This window comes from Mus caroli, chromosome 1, assembly GCF_900094665.2.
Source record: "Mus caroli chromosome 1, CAROLI_EIJ_v1.1, whole genome shotgun sequence".
Lineage (NCBI taxonomy): Eukaryota > Metazoa > Chordata > Mammalia > Rodentia > Muridae > Mus > Mus caroli.
This window is the reverse complement of record NC_034570.1, coordinates 156,072,111-156,089,551: the sequence shown is the minus strand read 5'-3', so window position 1 is coordinate 156,089,551 and position 17,441 is coordinate 156,072,111. Positions and strand designations below refer to the sequence as shown.

At 49.3% G+C, this 17,441-nt stretch overlaps 1 protein-coding gene across 2 annotated transcripts in view; it reads left to right on the top strand.

Moving 5' to 3' along the window:
* Positions 1 to 17,441, top strand: part of Rcsd1 (RCSD domain containing 1) — a 59,871-nt gene that overhangs the window by 26,926 nt on the left and 15,504 nt on the right. For both annotated transcript variants that reach the window (XM_021165465.2, XM_029477981.1), the window contains exon 2: positions 16,826 to 16,927. In XM_021165465.2, coding sequence (XP_021021124.1) covers positions 16,826 to 16,927 — 102 coding nt within the window. The remainder of the gene's footprint in view (positions 1 to 16,825; positions 16,928 to 17,441) is intronic.

The window sequence follows — 17,441 nt, the reverse complement described above, 5'->3', positions numbered from 1 at the left end:
TGATGTCCCTAACATAGACACAGGAAGTGCTCCGACTATATTGGCTCCTGTCTTCTTTCTCCTTTCCCGAGCCGATGACTCCATGGCCTCTGAGGAGGATGTAGTCTTGTTTATTGCCGGGAATATGAGTTTAAACTGGGTTATTCAAGGCTCTTAGGAAATCAGGGGCGTGGGGACGAAAGGAAATCACCTATGCTCCTAATTCTGGAAATCTGTCTCTTCTGAGGGGATGGTGAGGTCAAGTGGCTGTTTGAGCTTCAGACTGATCAGAGAGGAGGAAGAGGCAGGTGGCATTTAAAAATGTGTCTGCAGCTACTGCAAGATGGCTTAAGTTTTAGTTTTCCTAAAACCACCTCCAGGGCACACATACTTACATTTAGCACCGAAATCTCTTCATGCAATTATTAGTAACTCTGCCTCCTCTCCTCCTCCCCTCTGGGCACGCATGCCCATTCTGTAGACACCTGGGACTCGGAGTTGACATTTGAGCGGCTGGCGACTCCCTCCCTTGGGTGGTTTCCAGGGTTTGCTCCCCAGCCACACCTTCCTCAGAGGGCAGAGCTTGGAAATCTCACTTCAGCAATTTCACAAACACACACACACACACACACACACACACTATTTTGTATTTTAATATATCTCAGCGATTACCTTTCTTTCCCTTAAAAATGTGGGATGGACAGCTTTACAATAGCTCTGAGTTGCTGTCTAGTTCTGTATGCCAGCACACGTGTGCTCAGTCTCGTACCTTTTCACGTGACTGGGATTATCCCGACACCCTAGGTTTTCCCAGCGATATTTTTGTTTTCCCCTCAAATCAGCTCCTTTCCCCACAGTCCCTAGAAACCTCATGTACGTCTTTCTGCAGAATACCTATGTTCACGTAGCTATCCAGTTGCGTGTGTTTGTACACATATGTACAGACGCACAGGTTTTGCATACTGTTGGCTTCTCTGTGTCTGCTTCTATATGTGTGTTATAACATTTTGTGGAAGTTCAGAGTGTTCTCTTTCAGTCCTTTTCATGGTTTTGTAATAGCCTGTTATGTGGATACACTTCAAACCATTTCCTTTTTTTTTACGGGCATTCTCTGTGTCGTCATGACTTTACTGGTGTAAACAGTGCCGTGGTGGCCTCTGTGCCCATACACACCGGGCCTTTTACAATCTGTGAGGTAGATAGAACATGAGGCCAAGCCGGGCAGATTTGTATAATAGAGTTTAATAGATGCTTCCAAATTGCTTTCCCAAAGCACTGAAACAACTCGTATTTCCTCCAGCAGTATATGAGGGCTCCCTCATGGCCTCTGGCCCCTCCAGCTCCTCCTTCCTGCCCCTGTGAAAGGCATAGCAATCCAGTGCTTCCTTAGTTCACATTTCCTTACAATGACTGAGTCTGGGCATGTCTTTAAGTAGACTGGCTTGTTACTTTTGCATATTTGTGTATACACACACACACACACACACACACACCATGTCCTTGTCATGCCAGCTTGCTTTCTATGGCAGATGTCGCCCCCTTTCTGTCTGTTATGAGTTCTTTTCCTTCCCTTTGTGTATAGCATTTTTACCATGCAAGTTTTCAGAGACTGGAGAGAAGGCTCCGTTGGTAAGCTTGGCTCTGCACACTTGGGGACTTGAGTTCAAGCCCTCAGACTCCCACACAGCAGCTGGGTATGGTGGTGTGTGCCTAAGCCCAGCCCTGGGGAGGCAGAAACAGGAGATCTCTGGAGCTGCCTGGCCGGCCAGTGTAGCTGAACCAGTGAATTCCACATTGACTAAAGAACCTTGTCTCAGAAAAGAAGATTGATGGAGGAGGACCCAAACACTGCCTGCTGGCCGCCACATGTGGACATGCTATGAGTCCATACCTGCACACATATGTATACACAATGCGTGAAAAAGTGTACATAAGCCACATACCAAAATCAGCTTTAAAAAGTGTTAATAGTTATAGGAAGCTTCTGCTTCTTTAAATTGTTTTTGTGTTTTGTTGGGGTTTTTTTTGTTGTTGTTGTTTTTGTTTTTGTTTTTTTTAATATCATCTAGGATCTCCGGCTCCATTTAAAAGGGGAAGCATGTAGGGTTGGCACACATGTGTCCTGCACTCTGATGCTACATCCCTCCTCGCAGCTGAGTTATCTGTTTGCCTTTGAAATCTTAGAAACCCCAGAGCCAAGTGTGGGAATTTAGCAAAGCTTGCTGAGCCCTGTGGTACAGCTCCCCTCAGGCCTTGCTGAGTGAGTCCTGTGGTCCAGCTCCCCTCAGGCCCTGCTGAGTGAGTCCTGTGGTGCAGCTCCCCTCAGGCCCTGCTGAGTCCTGTGGTGCAGCTCCCCTCAGGCCCTGCTGANCCCTCAGGCCCTGCTGAGTGAGTCCTGTGGTGCAGCTCCCCTCAGGCCCTGCTGAGTCCTGTGGTGCAGCTCCCCTCAGGCCCTGCTGAGTGAGTTCTGTGGTGCAGCTTCCCTTAGCCTTCAAGCCCATTCTCTAACCAGATCCCATAGCAGATACCAGTGTGGAATAATTCTGTATTTTAGCTGCTGTCCTCCTTTCCCTCCTCTGTAAGTCCTCCTTTCCCTCCTCTGTAAGTCCTCCATGAGCTCCTTAACAGGAAGTCTCCATTTCCCAGATCTCCTCTATACTTTTCCATTTGCTGTGGTGAACTAGATATGGAATGTCCCTGAACTCTCTATGACCCTGCTCCAAACATGCCCAGTATTACAAAGTCCTTTCCGGTAGCCTCAGTCAGGTCCTCACCCTTCCCTGGACATCCAGCGCTCTCTCTAGAGGGCAGCACTGTGAGGTCTGCTCCTCTGTCTTGGTTTTTGCAGTCTCTCCTTGGATGGTAGGATCCAGGTCAAGAGTTTCCCCCTTAAAATCCTCTGCAGGATTTTATCCTTTTCGGGATAGCTTCCAAACACCTTTGCATTTATAGAACACTCAGGCTGACAGATAGTCTGCACACACCCCCTCATTCGATTTCTTTTTTAAAATGACTTATTTTTTTCCTATGTATATGAGTGTTTTGCTCGTTTATCTGTGCACCCTGTGCATGCAGTACCCCCAGAGACCAGAAGAGGGCGTTGAATGCGTTGGCGCTAGAGTTATAGAGGTTGGGGAGCCACCCATGTGGGTGCTGGGATCTGAACCCCAGGTTCTCTGCAAGAGCAGCTTGCCCTCAGTCTCTGAGCCCCCTCTCCAGCAGCCCAGAGACCAGAAGAGGGCGTTGAATGCGTTGGTGCTAGAGTTATAGAGGTTGGGGAGCCACCCATGTGGGTGCTGGGATCTGAACCCCAGGTTCTCTGCAAGAGCAGCTTGCCCTCAGCCACTGAGCCCCCTCTCCAGCAGCCCCATTTGATTGTTATACAAGCCCATGGTGGGAAGAGTTACCGTCTCTCCTTTAGAGACAAGATCCTGAACATCCCAGAGGTGAAGTCATCTGTCCACAGTCACGTAAAAGTAAGATTGGCATCAGGTGTTTGCTCCACAGCCCTGACCATCACCGCCTTGGGCCTGTCTCTATCCTGTCTCCACCTCATTCTGTCCCCTTCCTGGAGAGTCACACCGCTCTTCCCACCTTGTTGAGGCAGTCTCTTATTTCTGCTGGGCTGAATGCCCTAAGCTAGCTGACCTGCAAACTCCTGGGCAGTCTCCTTAGGTTTTTCATGACAAGTGTCTGTATTCACTGAGCAACCTCACTGCCCTAGAGGCTGGAACTAACCACACTGTGTCTGTGCTCAGGGCTGACAGCAGGAAAGATTCTCACAGAGATGTGTTTTAAAGGACCACTTAGTTTCAACCACACAAGCTTCCTGGTCCTCAAGAACCTCTTCTCAACGGGCTTTTATGTAATTCTCTTGTTGCAAGTACACACATACACACACAGCCATGAACACACATACACACACACACACACACACACACACACACCACACAACATGGATCAGGCTTCTTCCTCATATGTTTTCCTCATCCTTCCTCTCTGGGGGATTTTTATTGCCCCAATAAGCTGTAAGCCGAAGTGACTGTTGAATGGACATCTTCCACAGTACCCTTCATTATGAAAGGAGCTATTTCTTGGCATGCCCTGAGTACTTTGAGGTGCAGGGCACAGGCTACAGCAAGCTTGAATGCACGAGTCTAAGACGAGGTAGGACAAAGAAGGAACAGCTGCTTCTGGCCAAATGTGCAGGTGGGTGACAGCCGCCTGGCACAGTTTGTGTAAGTGCCCAGGCTGTTCTTGGTGGGTAGGAAAACACCCTGTGTCAGTTTGCCAGGTGAGGTCTCTGTATACCTAGGCTCACAGCACTCTTCAGGGCTGGGCAGTGTTTTGCCAGAGTTGTTAGACAGGCTTGTGAACTCAGACATTTATTTAAAATAATTAAGTTTTATCCTGTTAGCCTCTGTCTCTATACTGGACAATTCCACATGCGTTACTTCTAAGACCAAACCAGGCCCAAGTCAACTCGGTGCACAGGAGACATTTTCTTCATGCTTGCAAACAGCCAGTCGGCTGTGACTTCAAACACTTGAAAAGCCTTGCTATAGGGGGCTTCTTCTCTGGAATTTCCAAGGGACTGTGGCTGAGTTATACCAGGCAATTTAATCAAATAGCCATGTTTTGTAAAGCCATCCAGCAGATACATATGGACTGATGAAGAAAACTCTTCAGCTTCCTACCTTCTGTTCAGTAGCCTCTGATGACACCATAAGCCTGGGGCCCCTGGCTTCCAGACAAGCCCTCAGCTGTGCGCTGAGTCTGCCAGATCTGTCATTTTCAGATGAGCCCTTTCCCTGTCTGTTCCCTACAGGGACTGTGAAAGTTCTCATCTAGGGGACACAGGGTTCTGTGCTCATTCCCCAGAGTGACACCGGGGAACATTGCTGTCCCTGACACTTAGGGAGTACCACCTGTTAATAGCTCTCTGCCTCAGTTTCTCTAACCATTAGTAGCCAATATTCCTCCTTCTATTGGTAGACTCTATTGTGTTGCATAAGTTCTACAAAGCTGTGTCCATAGATGGGTTGGTATTTGGAAGGTGCTCAGGGAACTTTAGCAACTGGAATTACCAGTAGGTTCTTCTGCCTGTGAACTAGGTCCACAACTCAGACCAAAGATATTTTAAGGGACTTTCTCCTCCCCACATCACTCTTTGTGAGACTCTCAACATTAGGGACTCTGGGACTCAGTTCCACTCACTTCTGTGGGCACCCCAAGCATGGGACATCCTGAGAAGTCCTGATAAAACCCCCATTCCTGGCTGTGTCGGCTCCAGCCCACAGGGAGTCAAGAGGAGGCTGCTGTAACAGGAGAGGCAGCAGCTGGCTGGCAGGCAAGCCTGGTCCTTGGGAAATCTGTTCTAATCTTAGAAGGTAGTCTCCACCTTCTGCTGTGGCAGGCAGGACAAATGTCATAGACCTCAGATATACATATGCTGTCACCACTGTGGTCCCTAGAGAAGAAGGGTTTTTGTGGATGCCTCTAGGTAGTTGCCCAGAGAACTCCAGGCTCACAGTGGGAGGGACTCTCCAGAAGGTCAAGTATATTTGTGCAATGTGTGTGTGAGCACAGCACAGGGCTGGGAGGTTTTGAACAAATTCTAGAAAGAGACAGACAGAATATATACTTACTTGTTGAGGGAGGTGAATGAATTGTCCAGGAATCAGGTGCACTTGTCCTTTGGACATTGGAACATGAAGTTACCATCTACAAGTTCACAGTCAAGAATTGTGCAAGAGAGTTTAAAAAAAAAACAAAAACCAAACTTGTGTTTTAATTTTGTATCAGACTGCACAGTTAACTATCATTAGCTGAATGTGGTCTGAGATTCTTCGTTCCCACTTGTCTGCAGGCTCTGCTGTCAGCTTGTAGTACAAGCCAGGCTTCAGCTCCAGGTTCCTGGCCCCTCCAATCCCATGCTGGGGCTGCTGGGGCTGCTGGGGCTGCTGGGGCTGCTGGGGCTGCTGGGGCTGCTGGGGCTGCTGGGGCTGCTGGGGCTGCTGGGGCTGCTGNGCTGGGGCTGCTGGGGCTGCTGGGGCTGCTGGGGCTGCTGGGGCTGCTGGGGCTGCTGGGGCTGCTGGGGCTGCTGGGGCTGCTGGGGCTGCTGGCTCTGTCAGTCGGCAATCTTCTCTGCTTTAAAGATCTTGTGGTTACATGGAGCCCACCCAGAACACACCCCTGTTTTAAGATCGGCTGATAGGCAACTTTATTCCTGACAGCTGCCTCATCTGTCATTTACCCTATGCCCTAATGTATTGACAGGGTCCAGGGTCTGGGATGTTTGGTGGGGCCAGGGGAACACCATTCTACCTCTGATGACGACTGGTCTGTTTGTTGTACTTTAACCTTGCTTCCAGAGGTGTGGGGTGCGTCTCCCACCCAGATGTGCACTTCTGATCCAACATGCTCACTCATTCTCCGCATCCTCAAAGCCTCGTGACCATTTAAGGCACAAGGCAGGGCAGAAGTAATTCTGATGTCGCAGACCCAGAAGCTGAGGCTCCAGGAGCTCATGTGATGTGGTTGGAACTACCTAGAAAGAGGAAGCCCAAGACTATGCTTCCCCCCAGTTTGCTTGCCAGCAGGCCTCTAAGAGCGTCTGCATTAGGAGAAAGGAACGTGCATCAAATAGCAGAAATGGTCAAAACCAGGGCAATGAATGAAGAGGATGTTGACAGTGACATCATGTGTCTTTTAAGTGGGACCGCCTTCAAAGGGTCACAGCATGTTGCTTCCAGTTGCCAATGTCCCCAAAATGTAGTGGAATGTCCAGTATTGTGGCTGGAGAGATGGCTCATAGATTAAGAGCCCAGACAGCTATGAGACCTGGTGAGGCACACCTTTAATCCTAGCACTTGGTGGCAGAAGCAAGTAGATCTCTGAGTTCAAGGCCAGCCTGGTCAATAGAGCCAGCCAGGACTAAACAGGGAAACCCCATCTTGGAAAACAAACAAACAAACAAACAGAATGCATACAGTTCTTGCAGAGGACCCAAGCTGGGTGACTCAAAACTGCCTATAACTCCAATTGTGTGGGAGCACACTCTCTTTTGGCCCCTGCAGGTATATGCACTCCCACACACATATCTTTGTACAGACACACATATACACACATAATTTAAACAGTAAAACAGACATCCGCAAAACACAAAGAAAGAAATACCCGCTGTTACAGTGTCAGTCTTGAGATTAAACCACAGCTCCTTCAACATGTCAGCCCACAGCAGCCTAAGGAGGGAACTGTGCTCTGTAGCCCATGCTCCACATGACAGCTTCAGTTAGCACGTCCCATATGATGAGAGGGCACCAGAAGAATGAGCCTGTCACCCAGGAAACTCACCATAAGCATTGGCTGTGACTCTGGGACACGCTCATCACCTCCTTCCTGACATGGTTCCTGTGACTTTCCCTCCAAGCTTCTGGTGTGGGCTGGTGATTCCACCCAGCACAGTGGCCCGGCCTCTCATCACAACCAGGCCTTCAGGTAGACCTGAAGTTCTTTGTGCTTCAGCACTATAAATCTTGCCCTTTAATCCATTGTCTAATATACCCATATATGGGTTATATACCTTAACCCAAAAACACTTCCCATTGTTAGGCACACGGTCCGTGTCCAGCTTCTCAATGCTGAGTGAGTACAGAGCCTTCTGCTGCTTCTTGGAGCAAATTCCCTCTGTCCTTGAAGACCTTTAGGGTTTGGTACCTAATTTATAATCATCTCATCAGCATCTTTCCCCAGAAGCTGACTGAAAGAGACTCCTAAGGTACATCTGCAGCCACAAGGCATGCTGGGAACAAGATGAGCCTATCCATGGGGGATGCAGAACGCAGGGGATAAAAGTCAGCACAAAGTCAGTTTCCTCCCCATTAACTCCTCTATCTCAGTTCAATAGTCTCTTTACGCTGGGCGTTAAGGACTTGCCATTTTTTAAAGTAATAATTTGACTGAGGTATGATAGACACACTATACAATTTAAAGTGGACCATCAGTGCTGGCAAGATGACTCGGTGGGCAAAGAAAGGCTCCCAAGTTGGACAACCTGAGTTTAATCCCTGGGACCCACTTACTGGGAGGGAAAAAGTGACTGATCTCTGGCATGTACAGTTGGCACTTGTGTGTGAGTTCACGCACACACACACACACACACACACAATTAGTAAATAAATGATTTTTTTAAATTAATGAACAATTAGAACTGGCATGTTGGCTCAAGCCTCGAGCCCTAGCACTTGGGAGGCTGAGACAGGGGGATAGCTGTGAGTTTGGTACCAGCCTGTGTCTCAGAGTGAGATCCTGTCTCAAAGCGGGTGGGAGAGCACAATGGATTGGTGTGGCTGTGTCCCATCCGACTCCTCCATTCACTGCCTGGTGGACATGAACCTGGAGTTTTGATGAAAGTGCTTTGATTTGACTTAGAGATTCACCTATAGCCCGGGTGGGGGTGGAGAAGTGTTTGTGGATCCTGTGAAATGTTCCTGGGGATGGAAAATGAGTTCAAGGATGGAGAAACAGTGTCTTCTGTGTACCCACCTTGGTGGTAAAGTAGCCCAATGACTGGCGTGATATGCCACACTCCTAATGGAGTACAGCATCTTAGCCAGCGAGGCCTCTGTACCCCAGAGAAAGCAGAAGAGATTGGGCATATCTATGGACATCCCTCAGCCTGTACAGGCAAGCTGCTAGCATTATAACCTACGTTCATCAATAGGGAGCGATTATGGAACCCTATCAATTATGTCAAGTACTATTCTAAGCATTTACATGCATAGCTCATTAAATCCTGTCAGTGGCTCTGTAACATAGTACTACTGTATTCGTTCCCATTTTACAGATTGGGAACCTGAGACATGAAGTTTAGAAACCATTGTATCTAATGTGGCTGGAAGTTGACCTGACTAGGGGCATGGGGGGGAGGGAAAGNCAGACACACACACACACACACACACACACACACACACACACACACACACACAGAGAGAGAGAGAGAGAGAGAGAGAGAGAGAGAGAGAGAGAGAGAGAGGTATATCCAGAAAAGCTGGGGACAGTTGGCCCATGCAGACTCTGCTGGAATGGTACCGGCTACCTCTGCCACCCAGAACCTCAGCATGTTAATTATGTACAGCACAGGGGTGGGGGTGGGGTAAGGATGTGTTTGTAGGGAAGCAGTCTCCAGCTGTAACCTTCCTGGGGGGAGGAAGCTGCGGTTGTAGTTTTGCACACACTGGTCACTCATGTGAACACTCATATTGGGCCAGAAGAAGGCTTTGCCCAATCCTAGCCTGACCCAAATGGGAAAGGCTCTACCGACTGTGAGTCAGAGGCCTTGATCCCTGGCGTGGTGGGCTCATTCAGTCAGGACTCCACTGACCCAGGCAGGACTTTACTCGCTCCCTAGAGTTAACATCTGGGGCCACAGAGTGGAAAATGCAGAGCCAGCATTTGAACTCAGTCAGTCTGAAGCCTGACCTGCCCCCCCCACCCCCAGAGCCTGGAACACGGGGCTCACTCCCGGTCAAGTGTGGCTGTGTGGGACTTAGTTTCTTGCCATCCATGAAGAAGGGTGGTGCGGCCACCAAACACCAGGATATTGATAACTTCACGTACAAAACAGGATACTGCTGGCCCACTTTCCATTGCTGAATTAACAAATACCCAGGCTAAATCAAGTTTTAAAGTAGTAAAGGTTTGTTTCGGTGTGTGATCTCTGAAATCCCATGGCCAAGCAGTCTTGCTGCTTTGGGCCTGTGGTAGCAGCTACGCTACATCCTAGGGAGAGTGTATGTAGGATAGAGGAGACTTGCTCATCTCACGACAGCTAGGATGCAAAGAGAGAGAAGAGGTCACAGGTCAGCATCATAATATTTCCTGCTAGGACATGTCCCCAGTGACCTAATGCCCCAACACTAGACCCAACTTCTCAAAGGTTTCACCCGCTCTCAATAGTAGGCTGGAAACCAAACCTCCAACACATGGGCCTTACAGACATTCAAGATGTTTCAGAAGCCCCATCCTCCACACATGAGGAGCATCCAGAAGCTGCCATCTGACCCTGAATGTGTCGCTCTCATCTATTGTCCCTGTGCCTTTGTAAGCCTAAATACTTTCTTTCCCTACGCTTGTGCCTCAGCTCACAGTTGGCTTTGATTTTGTTTTTCCAGATAATGCATCTCCCAGATTACACTGCTAAACCCAAGCACTGCCACAGCCACCCTGTTACCCACCAGTGTTACATGGGTATCCACCCAAATTCTAACCCTGCTTACGTTCCTACCATTACACCCGATGACCCCCACTTGGAGGCCTCCCCAAGGCTCTGCCCTTAGGCGCCCAGGACTTTGTCCCCTGGTCACCCCACTGGGATCAGGGGTCTGCAACACCAAGTCCCAGATGAAATGGGAAGCCCAGAGGCCCACCCCTTACCTGTGCCTGCGGCTCTGATGATGGGTGGGATATTTTATATGGGTTTTCCCTGGGAGAGAGTCGCAGAGATCAACTTCCATTTTCAGGTCCTCAAATCCTACAAGCGGGTAGGTTGGAAATATTTGGAACTTTCTCGATCTTGTGTGAAATAAATACGTGTCGCCACGTGCTTGTTTTTCTTTTCTTCTCTCAAGTGATGTTCACCTCTGCCTAGTGTTCCCCTAGAGCAGATGTTCAGAGCTTAAGGGTATCGCGGGTTCCCACAATGCATTTGGATGAATCACCCACCAGAAGGGGTGAAGAGCACCACACTGTCTATGTGGAACATTTGGGGGTTCATACCCCCTATTCACTTTAATCAGAAAGCCTTCTAGCATGGCCCTATCCCATCAGCAGTCCACACCTGATGTCTCTCCTGGAGTAACAGCGGTCATCCACCTTCGTGGATAAAGGCTAGCACATGGCAGAGGAGACCAGCAGTGCCCAAACTTTCACCGTTGCCCTTCCCTGTTCTGAGTTTCCTCTGATTTGATCCAGCCTTGTGGCTTCAACTGCCACTTCTACCTGGGTACTCTGGGCTTAGTTTCCTTCTTTCATCTCTAAACCCAGGTGTATATTCTCTCCCTCTCCCCCTCCCTCCCCCTCCCCCTCCCTCTCCCTGTGTCTCAACTAGGGTGACTATGAGACAATTCAAACTTTCAGGACCAAGAAAGTACTATTCCCTCCCCATCTGTCCTGCCCACTCTTCCTTCCACATCCAGCCTTCCTTAACCCAGAAGAAAATATGTCAAGTGTCCCATTGTCCATCAACCGTCCCATTGTCAGTAACAAAAGTCCAGGCATTTGTTTATTCCACTTTGTCCCTCACATCTACACGTGTTCCATCAGTCTCTCTCCTTTCTCCCCATCTCCTGACTGCATGTCTGGTCCATGCTGCTGTCCCCTCCTCCCTGGACCATGCCCTGCCAGCACCTGCCTTGCCTCTCTTTCCCATCTCGGGTCTTCCACAAGTAACCACTTTATGAGTAACCACTCACTCACTTCCCGCAACAGCTTGTTACACTGTATCCCTGTGCTGCTGGCCCCAGGCTAACTCTGACCTATCCCTTACCTCTCCACCTGACTCTGGTGCCCAGATTATCCCTGCTCACTTATCTCTGCTGTCTCCCTTATCCCGTTTCTGTTTATGCATCTGTGCAGGACACCTCTCCCTGCTGCCTGGGATTTAATTGATACTCACTCCCTCCCCAGAGATGTCTTTCCGAACTCTCATAGGAAAGGTGACCGGCTTTGCCTCTGTCATGTCCCTTAACAAATCACTTTGTTGTTGATCTATCTGTATCTTTGTTGTTGCTTTCTCTCAGAGGAAAATTCTGGAAGCGGGCAACCCTTCTATCTTATTCACTGTTATGCTCAGAGCCTGAGACACACCCTCCAGTGAAGGGATAGGGCTAGTGGAGACTGGGGTGTGGGAAGAACTGGCAGTCCAGAACCCAGGTGGCTCTCAGCGCTTACTCACTAAACAGAAAGTTACTCTGCAGCCAATTTTCTCCTCTAGAAGAGGGAAGAGTCACACAATGTGCCACCCACAGCTCTGAGGACAGAGCTTTTCACAGAGAGAGGCAGGTCTAGTCTGGTCCAGCAGCCTCCCCATCATCCTAGGATGGCAATAAGGGAAACAGTGGGATAAACTGAAGAGTTAGGAACAAAGAGAACGAAGGCCCCAAGACTCTATACTGCTCCTTCCCAGTCGATAGTGAAGCAGCTTGGTAACAGTTGGGACACAGCTGCTCTTCATGGGACACAGCACCGTCTTGAGAGCCTTTTCCCTTCTGGAGGACCAAAGAAGCAAGCATCTTTTACTGTCTACGAAGCTCTGGGATACGTGTTCTAAAGAGCAAGGAACCTTCCTACTGGCTGAGAGCAGACGTTCCTTCACCCTCAGGCGAACCCCTCTCTTTGCCACGCACTATCTGGCTTCCCATCATGCCTTGTTGCCCTAAGCTGTGGCCCGGAGACTGTTAGGCACTTGGAGTTTGGAACAGCTGGGAGGGTGGAGAAGCAAGGAAGAGCCAGGAAGGTAGCAGGCCCGTCCTCTGGCCCATACACAAAGGTTCTACTATGGTCAGCGGCCTCCAGATTATTTACTCAGCATGGCAACAGTGTCCAGGAAGTTCCACACAGTCTAGACATAGGCTCCTCCGTTCTCAGAAAATCCCCAGTTGTGGGGGAAAAAAAATACCACAGGTGATTTTTCTCAGGCCCCACTGAATCAGACCTTTTCTTTTTAAAAAAAATTTTTTTCCCGAGACAGGGTTTCTCTGTGTAGCCCTGGCTGTCCTGGCACTCACTTTGTAGACAAGGCTGGCCTCGAACTCAGAAATCTGCCTGCCTCTGCCTCCCGAGTGCTGGGATTAAAGGCGTGCACCACCAAGCCCGGCTAAATTTTTTTTTGAGACAGGGTTTCCCTGTGTAGTCCTGGCTGTCCTGGAACTCACTCTGTGGACCAGGCTGGCCCTGAACTCAGAGATCCGCTTGCCTCTGCATCCTGAGTGCTGAGATTAAAGGTGTACATCACCACTGCTGGGTGTGTCAGACTTTCTTATAAGTGTGATCTTATAAAGGTAGTTGGCAGAGCCAGGCTTACATGGTAGCAGGAAGGGAATAGCAAGCAAGATTCGGGCCCAGAAAGCTGTGGAGTTTGGGCTTGTGACCAGGTGTGTGTGATCCTCAGGATGAGTTAGGGGTGACTATAGGAACAGGTACCCAGGTCCTGCACTGGCAGATAGGGCTGGATGAGAGCAGAACAAAGGACCCACCCAGACTCTGATGAGCACATTCTACATTTTAGGCCCGGTGCTAAGTACTTTATGAACCAGGAGGAAAAAGGAAAAATATTTATTCAGGGATGCTGAGCATCTTGGGAATGCTTAAAAGGAGACAGAGATACTGAAGTCTTTCTTAAAACCAAGACTATTATGGGCTGCGAATGTTGCACGGTTGCTAGAGTGCTTGCCTAGCATACACAAAGCCCCGGGTTCAATCCCCAGTGTCAGATGAAACTGGGCATCTTGATGTGCGTGTGAAAGGAATCTCAACACCTGGGGAGGGGAAGCAAAAAGTCCGGCTTCACAGTGTGTTTGAGATCGTGGTTGGCATAAAATCTCCTGGTGCAGGGATATGGAACAGGAGCTAACGAGAGTGTGGCCGCTCCAGCCCGGGATGGGCTTGTAAGCTGTTGCTCCCGTGGAAGGAGCTTTGTGGCTGGAATCGCAATGTAAAGGTGGAGGCAGAGTCTCACGTGGGCTGAGCCACCAGCCTGAGGACCGGGTTTGCCCCATGATTAGCCACTGAATTGCAGGCACCTCTGCAACTCAATGGCTAATCATGATTTTGATACTTAATAGCCCTTGAAGTTCTTAAAGCACCTTCGCAGGATATATTATTTAACTTCTGTGTGTCCCTGGCTAAATGATGTATGTCTCCAGGCTTCAGCGTGTCCTGTGTGCGGGAAGCATTCATCTTTCAGTATTCTGACAGTTAGGAGAGGAGGTATTCCAGAGATAGGTGGGTGTGAGAAACCTAGGCAGCTAAAGACAGCTCACTACCTAGGGGGTCTTAAGAAAACAAACTCGGTATGAGAATCTTTTTTTTTTTTTTCTCACCTGACTTGCAAGGCTTTCAGAAGTTTTATGTTCCCTGCTGTGGAGCCCCTCGCCAAGCACAGTCCCCAGACAGGGAAGTTCCTGTGTGTTGGATCCCTCTATCTCTCTATTTTTAACTGGAATGTCTCTCCCTGCACCACCAGCCATCGGCGCCCGGGAAGCTGGGGTAGAGTGCACAGTCAGCAGGGCCGGGGCAATAAATAGTGGTGGACAGAGGCCATGCTGGTATGTGGCAGGAAGCTAGACAGGGATAAAACGATCACCCTGCATCTTTGCCAAGGTTAGCTCAATTCACCGCACTCTGTCCCTCAAGCATTTCTGATGCTCCAGCACAGCGAGACATGAGACCACCATTGAGACAGCCAGTGGGACAGTCAGACAGGGGCCAGTCCTGAGCCTCTGCAGCAGCCTCCTGGGATGGAGCATCAGGCTTCCAGGGCCTTCCCAGCAACCTGGGAGAAGGCTGGCACCCAGAATAGGGGTGAATCCTTTGGAACCTTCCTTGAAATCAACCTTGGTGTTTAAACTGGAGTGGGGATGAACTTGAGTGACGTAGCCAGCAGGAGTGAGGAACCTGACTTTGGCCCCAGAGCAGCCTCTCAGTCTTTCCTGACTCTGCACAAATTTCCTTTCCAACCAGCTATGCTGGTTCCATTTGGTTGCCAGGAGGTAGCAGGGACCAAATCAAGAAACTCGGAGACACTTTTAGTACTAGAAGGAGGGTCATGGGTATGTCTGCGCACAAGGGACATGTGGCACAGAGATGCATGCATACGGCTGGAGCAGGCCGTGATCCATCTCCGAGGCCATGAGACTCAGGCAGAGGGACTGATGGGCTTTCTTAAACAGCAGTCCCTTCCAGGACAGAGGGAGAGTGATAAAGTTCTCTGTCTATATCTTTTTAATAATAATAAAAAAAATCACAATCACAATTGTAGTGACCAAAAAAAAGCAGAAGCCTAATAGCTCCAGGACTGAATACATAAGACCAAGAGGAGGAGCCAGCAAGATGGCTTAGCAGATAAAGGTGATTGCTACCAAGGCTGATGACCAGAGTTCAGTTCCTGGGATCCACTGGTGGAAGGAAAGACCTGACTCCTGCAAGTAGCAAGCAGGATGGGGGGTGGGGGGAGGGGGCGCAGGGACTCAACCAGAGACTCGCTCCACCTCTCTCATTGCTTCGGCAGGAAGCACTGCTGATGTGTCTCCCATTAGGCCACTGACCAAACTCAGACCAAATGGCAGCGGGGGTGGGGACTGGGGGCGTGGAAAAGGAGCAGGGTTGTTGATATTATGACTGCCTGTGGGTCCAGCCTACAGGTCTGCAAGTTGTTCTCTGCCCCCAACATACGCAGATACACAAACACACACACACACACACACACATACACACACATTAAATGTTAACAACAACAACAACAACAAAAACAGAAGGAGCTGGGTATGGTGGTACACACCTAAAATCCTAACACTTGTAGAAGAAAAGGTAGAAGGGTCATAGGTTCAAGGTCAGCTTACTTTATAGAACAAGATCCTGAGAGGGACGGACAGAGAGAGAGAGAGAGACAGACAGACAGACAGACAGACAGACAGAGACAGAGAGACAGAGACAGGCAGAGACAGAGACAGAGAGAGAAAGAGAGAGATCCAAAACCAGGTTATTATATAGACCATGTGTATATAATAGACATGAAGTGCCATTTCCAGGGTCACCTGATACCCTCTGTGTCACGGTGACAAGTGGCACATGGGATACACTACGTCCTTCAAGCATCCTGGCCTGAAGCATCAGTAAGTTTATTGACCAGAACTGGAAGCCGGACCACAGCCAGTCACAGTGACTGCAAGTCTGCTCCTTGCCCCTGGCCTGCCCTTATAATAGAGCCACTCACCAGACTCAGAGCAGCCCAAGGAGAGACACTGGCATCACCCTGCCAAGGCTCAGACTGCTGTGTCAATGAGAGGCGGGGCGAGTCTCTGGTTGAGTCCCAGCAGCCCCCTCCTCATCCTGTCTACTTCAGCTTCTCAGTCACTCACTAATGTAAGTCACTATTTTGCCCAAGGCAGTCAGTAAGCAGGGAAAACAAAATCATGGACATTTGGGTGGGAAAATTCTAGAAAACCAAATCCTCTGTCCAGTTCCTACAAAGACCTGGCTCCGATGGCATTTGCATTCCCTCACCACCCTCATTTTTCAGCGTCATTAAGCAGGGGAAGGGGGTTTGCAAGCTACTGTTGATACTTCCCATGTCTGGGGGACTCTTTGCAGAGTGAGAGGCCTTGCCCTGACTGCTGACAAGCCTTTGTTTTTTGTCTCCAGGGGTACACTCAGAACCCCAATACATTGTAGCTACTTACTAAATGTGGGGTGACTGATTAGTTCGTGTGTATAGTATAGTAGTAGTAGTTTTTAAGATTTATTTATTTTATATAAGTACATTGTAGCTGACTTCAGATACACCAGAAGAAGGCATCAGATCTCATTACAGATGGTTATGAGCCACCATATAGTTGCTGGGATTTGAACTCATGACTTTTGGAAGAGCAGTCAGTTCTCTTAACCACTGAGCCATCTCTCCAGCCCATTATTCGTTGTTTTTTCAATCTTGAGTATGAGAGCTAGTTGCAAAATACTGTTAAAAATATCTTGTCATAGAATTCCTGTCAGGACCACAAAACAGGTGCCTCTCATGACACCCCAGGTGACCTTGCTGATCACCATTTATGTTTCCTTTGTTTGCCAGGAAAGACCCTCAGAGACCAACTCCAATGTTGACAGCTCAGCGCAGCCTTCAGTGGCCCAGCTGGCTGGGCGCTTTCGGGAGCATGCAGCTGTGGCCAGGGAGGTGAGTCTGGATGCTTGGGGCATCCTCTTCGGGGGTTGGGGGGGGGGGAAGGGAATTGGAGGAAGGAGAAGCCTCTCTGAGGAGAAAGAGGGCTGGAGGAGCCTTGGCAATTTCCAAATTAGGAAAAGAAGCCAGAGAGGGTCCCTCTGTATGAGGAGAATTTGCCTTCCTGGCTTGGGCAGAGAGTCTTGCCCTCCTGGAGTGAGGATCCCACTGTGGTGAGGAGGGGTGACAGCCAGACAGTACGGATTCCCTTTCATCTTGATCTTCCACTGACACAGGTGGGCAGTGTTCCCCTTTGCCCAGCCTGGATTGCTTCAGAGTAAAGAAGTCTCTGCACAGCCAGCCCCTGCTTCTAGCCTAGGAAGCAGAAGATAGGCAAGACCCACCCCCACCCCACCCCCACCCCCGCATCAGATCCGGAACTGAGAATTTCGAAGGAATCACATTCAATAAGAAACCAGGAATGTGGAAAAAAGGGACCCAGGACTAGGAGATTCTAGAAGAATACTGC